Source organism: Hippocampus bargibanti, linkage group LG07, assembly GCF_051943395.1.
Source record: "Hippocampus bargibanti isolate YZ-2025 linkage group LG07, ASM5194339v1, whole genome shotgun sequence".
NCBI classification, from domain to species: Eukaryota; Metazoa; Chordata; class Actinopteri; order Syngnathiformes; family Syngnathidae; genus Hippocampus; species Hippocampus bargibanti.
This window is the reverse complement of record NC_142740.1, coordinates 3,804,852-3,818,917: the sequence shown is the minus strand read 5'-3', so window position 1 is coordinate 3,818,917 and position 14,066 is coordinate 3,804,852. Positions and strand designations below refer to the sequence as shown.

Sequence of the window (14,066 nt, the reverse complement as noted above, 5' to 3'; positions counted from 1 at the left end):
CACTCAAATTCCAGGACCCACAGAATATTGAATTTGAGGACGACATATACATTCAATGCAGTGTAAGAAATCTTAGACTCTCATCAGAAAAGAAAGAGTTAATTCCTAAATTATATGGGCTTGGAGTTATCTGAGCTTGAAATGGGAGCAGCTGTACAAAATACAATACTATACATACATATTGATTTATTTATAACTTTAACAATAGCTGAAGCTCCTGGAGGGGAAAAACATTGCCAGAGGTCTGACCAGCGCTTTATCGGCACCCCCCGCAACACAAACCAAAATCCGTACAAATTTTCAATTCCCAAATAGATTCGGGAATGGCAGTGAATGAGTTTAAAAATATTTTTTTAGGATAAGGACCATGTGAAAAATATTTTTTTTTTGTTTTTTTTTTAAGAAATATTCAAATATGTTCTTGGAAAAAAAACATATTTACTTATCACCGATTTTTCTTGAAATTAAATTAATTTATTCTTGTACACACTGTGAATGGAATTATTTTCTGGGAATATATATATATATATATATATATATATATATATATATATAGTAAAGTCTCGTTATATCGATATCGGATATATCGATAGTCTCGGTTATATCGATACTATTTCTATGCACGCACGGAGAAAATTACATGCAAACAGGGTCGGATATATCGATAGTCCCGGTTATATCGATATTTTTTCGGACTCCCTTGAATATCGATATAACGAGAATTTACTGTATATATATATTTATTTATTCTTTTTTTTTTTTTTTCTTTATCAGAATCAGAAAACCTTTATTCGTCCCACAATGGGGAAATTTGCAGTCCACAGCAGCAATTTCAATTGGGGATGGGGTGGTGGGTGTAGTAAAAGGATAGAAAAACAAGATATTCTAAGCATAGTAAAATGTCAGCAGACTGAGATGTATACTGTAAATGTGCAAAACTGTTTAATAAAAAACTGTACATAGTGCAAGTATCAAGAAAGGCATATTGATAGATGTAGTGTCCAGTTTTTTTATAAAGTAGTAAAAAAGATTATGAAATATTCAAGGTACATCGGAGTGGCGAGATGTCTTACTTGAACTGGCAGAAGATGTCAGCATACTCGGCGGAAATGTTGGATGCTTGCAACACGGTCACGCGAAAGGTGAAAATATTCCCGATCTTCAGATGCTCCACCGTCACATTCACTTCCCCATCCGGTTCCGGCTTTGCAGCCAAGTCGTCATCATGACTGCCAGCTGTGATCAAAGCATAAATAAATAAATAAATAAATAAATAAATAAATAAACACACTCGGGATGCTTCATTTTAATGGAGTCCCTCAGAGTTCTGTCTTTGGTCCACTTTTCTTTTTATGTGTCATGAGAATTTGATTTCCTATGACATTATAGTATCCTTTTTGGGAAGTTTTTGTTAAATTTAGCATTTTTTTTAGTTATCTGTTAGCTATCTAGCTAGCTAGCAATCTCGATAGCTATCTATTAACGATATATTATACAGTGAGACCTCAACTTACAAACACCTTATCTTACAAACTTTTCGTCTTACAAACGTCAAATTTCTGAAAATTAAACCTTATAATAAGCACTATTTTCATAATACACACCCACCACAGCTGGCGGAGTGATCTTCGGCGGAAGCACACAACCGAACAGCACCAGAGGTTAAGTTACCAACAGTCCTTATGGAAGGTGACTTTCCTTCTATAAGCCATCAACGACCATCAAAAAGGTAAATAAAACTTTATTTTACAGCACAGTTTATTTCTTCAATTACAGTCCTCATGTAATGCGCCTCTCTTTCCAAACAGCAATTCCCTTTGACCTTCGACCTCCAACGCCATTCCATCAAGCCATAAATGACCATCACAAATGTAAATAAAGTGACTTTATGATACAATGCAGTGTATTTCTTTCATTACAATACAAAAGCACATTTATTATACATAGAATAAGGTATGTTGTGTGTAGTTTTAAGGCTTATTTAGTTGAAAAGTACATTTTATGAAAACCCGGGAACGGATTATTCCCATTTTAATGGTTTCCTATGGGAATTTTTTTTTTAGATACACACTTTTCGCCTTACACACTCTGTCTGGGAACCAATTAAGCTGCCGCTGCTCACCCACAGAAAAATGTATCCTGTGACTGTAAAGTGACCTTGAGAGTTTTGAAAGGCGCTTATAAATGATATTGCATTATCATAATATGTTCCCTCTGGGTCGGTCGTTTACTTCCACCACTTTACTTCCAGCTTACCTTGAACTCTGATGTAAAAAAACAATGATTCTCACATGTGTTATTGTTGACTTCATCTGCTGAGGGTCCCATCTCGGTGCTCTGCCCCTCGCCCTCCACGATGCGAAGTTCCTCCTGGGAGATTCCAGTGCGTGGCAGGCCCGCCGGGCAGGACTCAGACTGAAACTGAAGAGGGGGAGGAATTCACTTTATGCTATATGCCAGTGACGGGCCGTGTATGTCACTCATAGGCCTTCAGTAGTCCTATGTCTGATCGCTCCACAGCTGCGAATATGGTGTGATTTACTACACGTCCACTAGAGGGTGTCTTTGGCCAGGAAATAACATGCGACTTGAAGAAACTTAAGACATACTGTCATTAAACTGTGAGAATTTTTACTATGAACGTGCGGATTCATAATAACCTCATAAAATTGCAATGTTATTTGCTAGTTTTGTTAGCTTCAGAGCTGTCCAACTTTTTTTTTAATGATGTCCATCTATTCTTGAAAAGTCCGTCTTTAACAGTATATGTGCAACCAAATCCATTTCTTCTCCTCCTTTATCTAATTTGGGTGGACAAAACCGCAATTAAAATGACACAACTATATATTTTTCAGTGTGCTAGCTCTGGCCAGTATGCTCTTATCACTAGCAGCTATTATTGTATCTATGCTTGTCTGTGACTGTAAAGTGTCCTTGAGAGCTTTGAAAGGCACTTGAAATAAAATGTATTATTATTATTATTATTATTATTATTATTATTATTATTATTATTATTACTAGCAGCTAGTGATACTATGATTGGCTAGTGACTAACCAATCATAGTTTGCGAAAACTATGACGTTTCCACCGCCTTCGAACTCTGATTGGTTAAAGCAACAGTTTCAATTGTCACTTATTTCATGCTCTAGGGCCTGCAGAAATGTTTGTGAAGGCGTCCAGGTCGATTTCTGACCCTCGTAACAAATGATGGCGGAAATGTGATTGGTTAAATGCTTAAATACGAAAACACACATCTGGAAGCAGCACAGCAGGGGAAAGAAAAGCAATGAAAGGAAGCTGAAAGACAATTTGGAATTATTTCATAAGAATTCATGGACAAAATATATGTCACATTCACCTGTGATTCAGATATTTTTAGGCCAGCAGAAAAGGCCTCGGAGGCCCTAAATGCCCACCACTGCTATAAACTATGCTAACTCTCTAATGCTAACAATAATGTGTTGTTTACGCACCTTTTCATATTGTTGATCTTCAAAGGAGATTTTCGCAGTGCCCGACTGTCGTACCCCTGAGCCGTAATCGGGTGCTTCCTCATCGGCTGTAGGGTAGAACGAACAACATTTATGAGCCATTTTTCAACTCCATTGACATAGTCCCACCTGTCCTCTGAGCCTTACGCGATATAGCCTGCACCGCCACACGCAGGAAGCCCTTAACGTCGCCCTTTTCGCTTACGATGGCCACGCGATGCACCAGGGGAACGGGGTAGAGCAGGTTGCTTAAGTATACAAATGACCTAAATGAAAAATGGAAAAAAAAAGGACATAATGATCGCGTCAAAGTAGGAAAAGATGACGAATCACAATACAAAAAAAAAAAAAAAAAAAAACACTAAGCTGCGAAGCAACCAAACACAAGCCGGGACTGCTCTTGAGCGATGGCCATGGCTCCCCTTTACTTCTGCTTTGACAAAGATTTTGTATTTTATTCGTCTTGCAATATGATCAGGGATTACCAAATTGTGGTGTGTCCAAGAATTTGATTGAATAATGATATATATATATATTTTAAACTAAATAAAACAGAACTGATTGATTCCTTAAAACATCCCTGGGGTGAACAAAAGGCCTCCAGGATTTAAATTGTAATTGCAGTTTGGTAAAATATTTATGCTCCCCTTTGTTAAAAGTGGTGCCAAAATTAAATAACTGTTGCTGAACTACAAGCCAAATTCAAATCAATTTCTTTAATACAAATTTGATCATATATTAACGATATAGTAAGCCTTTATAATAATAATAATAATAATAATAATAATAATAATAATAATAATAATAATAATAACCATAACCACCACCATAATCATAATTATAACCATAATAATAATAATAATAATAATAATACATTTCATTTCTAAGCGCCTTTCAAAACTCTCAAGGTCACTTTACAGTCACAGGATATTTTTTTCTGTGGGTGAGCAGCGGCAGCCACACGCGCTAGCCTTCACTCAACCCGGAAGTCAAATAGATAGAAAGCTAGCTAGCTAGATAATAGATAGCTATTAGATAGCTACCTAGATAGCTAATAGATAGCCAGATAGCTAGTAGCCAGCTAGACAGCTAGTAGATAGCTATTGTATAGCCATTAGATAGCTATTAGATAGCTAGCTAGATAGCTATTAGATAGCTAGATAGCTATAATGGTTATAAAATAAATGATCACTTGTAAAGGTTCAACAATTAATGATTTATCTTTATGTAAATAATTAATGGTAAATATAATGCATTACATGATCGAGTTGACTTTATTTTTTATGTAACTTGAGCATAAAATCACAATTAAAAAAATCATTAGAAAGGCAAAATAAATCCATAAAAAGAGATAAATTATATAAATACAAAATACAAGGAATACAATGAAAATTAATTCATTAATGATTTAACATATTCCCTATATAACAGTCTATGGTGGCACGTGTGGCTGTCGCTGCTCACCCACAGAAAAAACTGATCTGTGACTGTAAAGTGACCTTGAGAGTTTTGAAAATCGCTTAAAGATGAAATGTATTATTGTTATTCGCTAGCTATTGGCTATCTATTCGCTGGCTAATAGCTATCTATTCGCTAGCTATTAGCTATCTCTTCACTGGCTATGAGCTATCTATTCGCTAGCTAGTTAGCTTGCTATTTCGGGTTGAGTGAATGCCGACGCATGTGGCCGACGCATGTGGCTGCCGCTGCTCACCCACAGAAAAAAAACTGATCCTATGACGGTAAAGTGACCTTGAGAATTTTGAAAGGCGCTTATAAATGAAATGTATTATTATTATTATTATTATAAAATGTTATTAGTTTTTTTTTACAGAAACAAAAGAATCATTAAAATTACATTAAATATCAATACATTCATGAAGTAAGATATTTAATAGGTTCAATTTACTTATTTAAGATAATACTTTACAAGCGAGTTGATGAATATATATATATTTTGTCAATAAAATATGTTTTATTGAATTAATAAATATAATAATTGCATACATACAGGCCAGGAATTAAATTTTGGCACACATAGATGGCCTAAAATGTAGATGTTATTTTAAAATGTATGAGGTCGGACGACACCACAACCCCACGTGCTAATTTAAGTGGGTAGACATTTAAGAGTGCTAAAACAGAGGGACCGGAGGGGTGGGGGGGACAGGCTTATGACAAGATTGGTGAGGTGTTAAGAAAGGCATGCTCAGGACAAAAATAAATACATTAAACAATGTTTTGGGGGGGGGCAACGGCATACAAATGACACCAAAATCAACATTATATGGACGGGGGTGCAAACAGCCACAGAGCCGACCAATCAAAACAAAAGACACCTCGGCAACGCAACGAGGACGTCATGAAAAAGTAATACAGTCATGAAACAAAAAAAAAACAAAAATGAAAAGCCTTGTGCTCTGGCATGCCTAAAAAAAAGAGACGGCTGAGGTCGAAACCAGCTCTTTCAACTTGAGACGTCATGATTAAACATGTCAAACCACACGCAACACAAGCAGGTCGTTGAGTTTTGACATTGCTTGGTTATGATCCCATCTCTGGCTTGTTATGTAACAAGAGCGCGTTACAACTGTTAGCAATGAAAATGGGGGTTGACGACAGGAAAAATAAAAAAAGCCCAGAAATGTCTACTCCAATATTGGATATTTGCATAGGAAGTGAAGAAGTTACATAAGAAGTAATAGTAATGCATTAACTCATTCACTGCCGGACAATGTGAAAAAATGTGTCCACTCCATTGCCAGGGTTTTTGTCATTGTCACTCAAATTGCAGAATATTGAGTTTTAGGACTATGTAAACATTCAATTCAGCGTAAGAAACCTTAGACTCTTCTTTCATGAGGAAAAAAAAGAGTTAATTCCAAACTTATATCTGTCTGGAGTTATGCGAGCTTGAAATGGGGGCAGCTGTAAGAAATACAATACAGTGATAATTTGGCTTACGAACTTAATTGGTTCCCAGACAGAGTGTGGAAGGCGAAAAGTGTGTATCCCAAAAATTAATTTCCCATAGGAAACCGTTAAAATGAGACTAATCCGTTCCCAGGTCCCCATAAAACATAATTTTCTACTTTCTAATTTTCTAAGCCTTAAAATTACACAAAATATACCTTATTTTATGTATAATAAATGTGCTATGGTATTATAATTATAGAAATAAACTGTACAGTATAATAAAGTGGTTTTATTTACCTTTGTGATGGTCGTTGATGGCTTGATGGAATGGAGTGGCCGGTTTCATTAGCGTTAAACACTTGATGAGGAACGATACCTTGTAGGGGCTTTCTCTGTGATAATTGTATCTAGTTCCTCATCAATTGTGTTCTGTTTAGCTGGGTTGATAGCTTTTTGCATCAAGTGTACAGATGGCTTGTGCAGGTTGTTTGTGGAGCCTGATTGATGGGATATTTTAACCTTGCAGTCTACACTCTGCATTTGAAATATCAAAGTTGAAACTCTCTCACTCGTCTGTCTGTCTCTTTAATGTTTAAACCAACCCCCCTCCCCCCCCCCTCACTGCTGCCTTCTTGACCAATCATGTGGCTTTAACCGAAGACTGGGGGCAGGGAATAGAGGACAAAAACAGTCGGCTGCCATTTTGTTGTTAGAAGAAAAGGGCTCGTTCGTGAACGACACATCACTCAGGCAGCTCCGTGTACGGAAAAAGTTTGTATGCCAAAGTAAAGTTCGTATGCCAAGGTAAAATTTGCATAAATGTAACGTTCATAAACTGATGTGTAATTTTAAGGCTTAGAAAATTAGAAAGTAGAAAATTATGTTTTATGGGGACCTGGGAACGGATTATTCTCATTTTAATGGTTTCCGATGGGAAATTAATTTTTGGGATACACACTCGTATTTTTTTTTTTTGTTTTTCCGATGGATCCCCGTCAATGGCAGGCCAAATTAATTTTTACATAAATAAAACGTACGCTTCCTCCCCGCCTGTTATTCGTAAAGGCGTCTCTTGCCTCTCAGCGTGAAAGAGCTCGTTTCTCCCATCGGCACGCGTTCTCTCTCCCTGTAAACCTCACCAACCTTCCCACTACACTGAATAATGGCGAGCGGTCGTAAAAGGGATCCTGGCCTTCGCTGGAGTTTGGGCACATCTCTCGCTCTTCCTCCTCATCATCATCATCATCATCCTCATCCTCTGCCTCTCCCACCAGCTCCGAGCTCGGCTCATCCAAAAAGATATCATCATCCAGATCCTCCGACTCGTCATCCTCGCCGCCTCCGCCGCGAGCTTCCCGCTGAGGGGAGTCGGTGGTCTCGGAGGCGGAGAGGGTGGGGGACGGAGTCGGGTCGCTCATGCGCTCGCTCATGCACGCGTTGAAAAGAGGGTTTCTGGGAGAAGCGGGTTAGTAGAGAGAAAACACAATATGGATCGGATCCCCTGGTTGGAAGCGGACCCGCACCAGGGCGGGATGCACAACAACCGGGTGAGAATATGTTTGTTGCAGTGGTTGGGAGGTAAAAAAAAACATTTTGGGAAGGGATTGTCAGCGACTCCAATTTTTTCCCACAATGTAATAAATAGCGTACCTGCCCACCAATCTGAACCATGGAAAACGGTCGTAAAAAGGGTCGCCGCCCGTCATGGCACCTTCGCGGTCACCGATGGTGGAATTTGTATCCGTTGAGGAGGTAAGCGCAACAGTAGGAGGAACTTCAGCAGCACGGTCGTACATCTCTCGCATGAGATCAAGTCTTTGCCTAAAAGGATGTACAGTAAAGTCTCGTTATATCGATATTCAAGGGAGTCCGAAAAAATATCGATATAACCGGGACTATCGATATATCCGACCCTGTTTGCATGTAATTTTCTCTGTGCGTGCATAGAAATAGTATCGATATAACCGGGACTATCGATATATCCGATATCGATATAACGAGACTTTACTGTATTTTTTTTTCCAGTCAATATTATTTTATCATAAGTGAAATGAATCAAATTACATTTTGAGTTAAAGGACAACCGACACCATTTTTTTGTGTCCTTACTGACACCAGAAAAACGTTCCCAAAACACACAGGCTGATATTTTTAGTCAAATGCTAAACTCAAATAGATAGAAAGCTAGCTAGCTCGCTAAGAGATAGCTAATAATAATAATAATAATAATAATAATAATAATAATAATAATAATAATAACACATTTCATTTACGAGCACCCTTCAAAACTCTCAAGGTCACTACACTTGAGATACACTTTAGATTTTAAAGTGTGCTTCCACATTAAATTTTTGGGTCACAACATAAAGCAGAAAAAAAGTTGTAAAAATGTAAGACAAAAAACCCATAACATTTTGTGAATCTTTGGGAAAAAAAATTTTTGCGGGGATTTCAAACGGGGATTTCAAACAGTAATTTCTCCATTAACTCATTCACTGCTAGACGTGCAAAAATGTGTTAACTCCAGTGCCAGGGTTTTTGTCATTGTCACTCAAATTCCAGGACCCACAGAATTTTGAGTTTTAGGACTACATAAACATTCAATACAGCGTTAGAAACCTAGACTCTTTTTCTAAATCAGAAAAAAGAGTTGATTCCTAAATTATATGGGTCTGTAGTTATATGAGCTTAAAATGAGGGCGGCTGTCCAAAACACAATGCGATACAGACATATTGGTTTATATAGCGCTTTAACAAACGCTGAAGATGTAACAAAGCGCAAACACGGACAAAAGGCCCTCGTGGAAGGGAAAAAACATTGCCAGAGGCTATGGCCAGCGCTTTATCAGCTCACGAGCATGAAAAAAACAAAACCCAAACAAATTCGGGAATGGCGCTCTACCTCATATTTCCAATTCCCGAATAAATTCAGGAATGGCAGTGAATGAGTTTCAAGTAAATTTTCAACATTCAAAATTGTGAAAATTCACAGAATTTTCCAATCCTCTGAGTACCTGAGTTTTTCCAGCGTCCAATAATGAGTGGCTCCATTCTTCTGGTCCTGCACCTCCACAGCCACGATGGTTTGTGGAAAGATTCTCCTCTCACGCTCTTTTCCAGCTTCGGGCGGTAGCAAGTCGGGTGGGAGCGGTGAATAAAGGGTGTCGGTCAACAGTACAAACTGGAACTGAACCTACAAACAAACGGCATGTTAGCATCATGACAGCTAACAATATGGACGTTACGACCACATTTTTTTTTCATGCCTTCTTCTTGAGCTCCACGCTAATAGCATTGGCCTCCTTAAGAAAAATAGCATTGCCCCACAGGAGGTCCCGTAGGGATGTGAACTGGTAGCACCGCCACCTACGAAAGCTCCACTCGGCTAGCTCTCTTTCACGCTCGCTCCACTGAACTGTGAGACAGCAAAAAACATTGAAGTTCAGTTTTTAGTCACATGACGTATAATCGTCCTTTTTTCTTCATGCGTTACCTTCCTCTTCTGGTTCCTCCTCTTCCTCTGGAGCTTCTGGGTAATAACGATCTACCTGCTTCTGAAGAGCCTCCAGCTTGCTCTCATAATCCTGGAAAATAATGGGACCATATACAGTAAAGTCTCGTTATATCGATATTCAAGGGAGTCCGAAAAAATATCGATATAACCGGGACTATCGATATATCCGATATCGATATAACGAGACTTTACTGTACTTTGTTCAGAAGATAAGGAGCTCCAAAGAAAAAATAAACAATTCAGTTGTACATATTTTCACAATAATAATAATAATAATAATAATAATAAATATTTTTTCTGCGGGTGAGCAGCGGCAGCCACACACGCCAGCGTTCACTCAACCCGGAAGTACCATAAAGTAAAAAAATAAAAAATACAAAATAATATGACAACACAAAGACACAGAGTCATTCATTCTTCAGCATTTTCTGTACCCTCCATGTGACATGAAGCAGTTCTAGATGAAAGAGGAGAGGATCAAAGCGTCCTAGTTGCGTCCGCTTATCCTCACATACCAGTCTTTGTTGCTCCAATAGGTTGTTGGCCTCCTCTCTTTCTTTACGATATTGATCTTCCAACTCTTGCAGCCTAAACACAAATATTCGTGTCAGACACTTTGAACAAAGGCTCAAACACAGGAAGATTGTTTTTTTTTTTTTTTACTGCCGGCAGGGGGTGCAGTTTTCATGAAGCCACTTCGTGTGCGCTTCTCAACTGACACCCGACCTCTGCAGGCCCCTGCCAAGCTTTTTTTTCTTGAGAGTACATGCAAATTCAAGTGATACATTCGTAAAACGCTCCTTTTTTTATTTGAATACCACGCCTCTGAACACCCCTCCAAGTCATCCCATGGTACAAGCACCAACATCCATAAACCAACAGAGCGTAGATATTTTAATGAGTGGCCTTTCCATGAACTGATAAGATTTCTAACCTGGCCAATGATATCTTCTTGTGCAGGAGTATACCAAATACTCCCTTATTCCCTCGGTCACTTACTCAAGGATGACAGTTTGATCGGCTGAGTCTGTTCATATCAAATTGACCCCAGATTCTCTGAGCTCCATTGTATACTGGCCTTGTGGTCACAGGTCAACCAAGCATTCCACAAGATGAAACTTTTCAACATCATAGCTTCTATTCTGTCTATTCTCTATCAAATCAATAAAGCATTCAGTGTGACACCCATGATCAGTTTTACCTCTGTTCCATTTCTTGCTTCATGTCAATGCCTTGCTTTTCCAGAAGCTCCCTCTGGGCAAAGGCCCAGTCAACGGGCTCTGCGGGGGTCTCGGCACATGGGGTCCTTTCCCTCTCAGCCCGCGCCTGCACGGGGTGGTTGAAGCGGAATACGTGGCTCTTGCCCAAAATGATCCGATTGCCTGGACATGACGGTCGCACCATATCAAGGCAAATGTAGAGTACGGTATATACGCGCTTCTACAAGTTGATACTGTTAGTTAGCTTATTAGTTATTTGTTCATTGAACAACAACAGATTCAATTTTCCTGACCTGATTTGAGGACTGTTGCCTCTGTAACTCTCTTGCCGTTGACGTAGGTCTCAGCCCCTTCGCAAGGCTCCAAGACAATGGCTACTTGACAACAAAGACCACAACAATGTAAAACAACAGCAACAGAACATATCGGGATCAAACCGAACATTACCCACTTTCTCCCTGCGGTCCAGAGGAGCTATTGAAAGTGCAATGCTCATCCTTGATGAAGTGGCCGCTAAGTACGATGTCCTGGCGCCTCGAGGCATCCACACGACCCACCCTGAGGAATATTTTCTGGGTTAAATCATTCTGCCAGACTGGTACAGTGAAGGTGAAATCTTGATTGAACAAACCTGGAGCTGATCAGTGAAAATGAACTGAAAAATGTGATTAGCCATACTTGTAGTTTTTTAGTTGGTTAGATGGTTAGTCCGTTAGTTGACTCATTCACTGCCATTCCCGATTTTATTTGGGAATTGAAAATATGACGTGGAGCGCCATTCCCGAATTTGTTCAGGTTTTGGTTTTTCATGCGAGTGGTGCAGAGAAAGCGCTGGTCAGACCTCTGGGAATTTTTCTACGAAGGGGCAGCATTTGCCTTTTGTACAGCCGCCCCCTTTTCAAGCTCAGATAAGTCCAGACCCATATACAGACGCTCCCCACCCAACTTAGGCACGAGATACGTTCCGAACGGTCGTTCATAAGGTGAATTTGTTCGTAAGTTGCTTCAGTGCTATATTTTGTAAGAAATGTATGTTGAAGGCTAATATAGTGTAAGTATGTTTGAGGGTTATATAAGTATATTTAAGGCTTGGATAAGTAACCTGCATTGGTTTCTACTGAAAAAAGAACATTTAATGAAATATATGCTCTATAAAGTTATGTACATGTACAACTGGAGAGAATACAACATTTGTTACTACAAAAATGTTTGTATGTACTGTTGTTCGTAACTCGAATGTTTGTAAGTAGGGGAGTGTATGTAACTTAGGAATTAACTATTTTTTTGATGAAAGAATAGTCTACTCATTCACTACCATTCACAGATTTATTCCGGAATTGAAAATATGACGTTGAGCGCCAATCCGGAATTTGTTCGTTTTTTTTCTTGTTTGGGTGTCAATAAAGCGCTGGCCAGACCTCTGGTAATGTTTTTCCCTACCATGAGGGGGCAGCATTTGCCTTTTGTCCGTGTTAGCGCAATGTTCCAGCTTCAGCTACAGTATATAAACCAACATGTACAACTGGAGAGAATACGACATTTGATACTACAAAAATGTTCGTATGTACTGTTGTTCGTAACTCGAATGTTTGTAAGTAGGGGAGTGTATGTAACTTAGGAATTAACTATTTTTTTTCTGATGAAAGAATAGTGTACTCATTCACTACCATTCACAGATTTATTCCGGAATTGAAAATATGACGTTGAGCGCCAATCCGGAATTTGTTCGTTTTTTTTCTTGTTTGGGTGTCAATAAAGCGTTGGCCAGACCTCTGGCAATGTTTTTCCCTACCATGAGGGGGCAGCATTTACCTTTTGTCCGTGTTAGCGCAATGTTCCAGCTTCAGCTACAGTATATAAACCAACAAGTACAACTGGAGAGAATACGACATTTGATACTACAAAAATGTTCGTATGTACTGTTGTTCGCAACTCGAATGTTTGTAAGTAGGGGAGCGCCAGTAATTTAGGAATTAACTCTTTTTTTCTGATCAAAGAAGAGAGTCTAAGATTTCTTACACTGCACTGAATGTTTATGTAGTCCTAAAATTCAATATTCTGTGGGTCCTGGAATTTGACTGAAAATGACAAAAACCCTGGCACTGGAGTGGACACATTTTTGCACATCGTCTGGCAGTGAATGAGTTAATGGCTCATTTGCTAAAATAGTACCAAAAGTACCACAGCAGTGGAAATGCACCTGAACAGGCTCCTTTTTTTGTGATCTGGTAACAACGTTTTTAGGATTGGTCAAGCTGAATCGCAGTTCATGAATGTAAATCTGGCTGCATCTAACCTGGTGATTCCATCCTTGATGTAGTAGAGGAGGCACTCGGACATGAGCGGGTCCTCATTCAGGTTCACCAGATGAGGCGTCTGAGGGAAACAAAAAAAACAAACAAACAAATAAGTAAATAAATACATAAAATGAGCATGTTGTCTTTACAAGTCAATTTTTTACTACAGTGATACCTCAGTTTACGAACTTCATTGGTTCCCAGAAAGTGTGTGTAAGGTGAAAAGTTCGTCTGCCAAACATTTATTTCCCATAAGAAACCATTAAAATGAGAATAATGCGTTCCCAGGGCCCCATAAAACATAATTTTCGACTAAATAAGCCTTAAAACTACACAAAATATACTTTATTTTATGTATAATAAATGTGCTATTGGTTTGTAATTAAAGAAATAAACTGTACTGTATAATAAAGGCGTTTTATTTACCTTTACGATGGTCGTTAATGTAGTTGCCTCTTGATGATATCCGAGTGAAGATACCCTCACTCACAATGTCCCCTGCTAGCTGTTTGTCATTAATCCAAACCAACAGAAGTTTTTCAACCTCTTCTATTGACTGAGACCATTGCTTAGTCAACACAGAAACACACTTAGCCACATGTAGTAATGGTCGACTAAGCATACTGG

At 38.8% G+C, this 14,066-nt stretch overlaps 1 protein-coding gene across 12 annotated transcripts in view; it reads right to left on the bottom strand.

The window, feature by feature from the left end:
* The window catches only part of kif1aa (kinesin family member 1Aa), a 56,280-nt gene that overhangs the window by 21,056 nt on the left and 21,158 nt on the right, over positions 1-14,066 (bottom strand). For 5 of the 12 annotated variants that reach the window (XM_089000472.1, XM_089000484.1, XM_089000480.1 and 2 more), the window contains 14 exons: positions 13,439-13,518; positions 11,594-11,700; positions 11,436-11,519; positions 11,124-11,304; positions 10,438-10,510; positions 9,902-9,992; positions 9,675-9,823; positions 9,423-9,601; positions 8,059-8,229; positions 7,552-7,860; positions 3,640-3,758; positions 3,475-3,560; positions 2,292-2,421; positions 1,074-1,236 (listed from right to left, as the gene is read on the bottom strand). In XM_089000472.1, coding sequence (XP_088856598.1) covers positions 1,074-1,236; positions 2,292-2,421; positions 3,475-3,560; positions 3,640-3,758; positions 7,552-7,860; positions 8,059-8,229; positions 9,423-9,601; positions 9,675-9,823; positions 9,902-9,992; positions 10,438-10,510; positions 11,124-11,304; positions 11,436-11,519; positions 11,594-11,700; positions 13,439-13,518 — 1,922 coding nt within the window. The remainder of the gene's footprint in view (positions 1-1,073; positions 1,237-2,291; positions 2,422-3,474; positions 3,561-3,639; positions 3,759-7,551; positions 7,861-8,058; positions 8,230-9,422; positions 9,602-9,674; positions 9,824-9,901; positions 9,993-10,437; positions 10,511-11,123; positions 11,305-11,435; positions 11,520-11,593; positions 11,701-13,438; positions 13,519-14,066) is intronic. The other 7 variants (XM_089000475.1, XM_089000483.1, XM_089000476.1 and 4 more) reach the window with 2 other exon arrangements.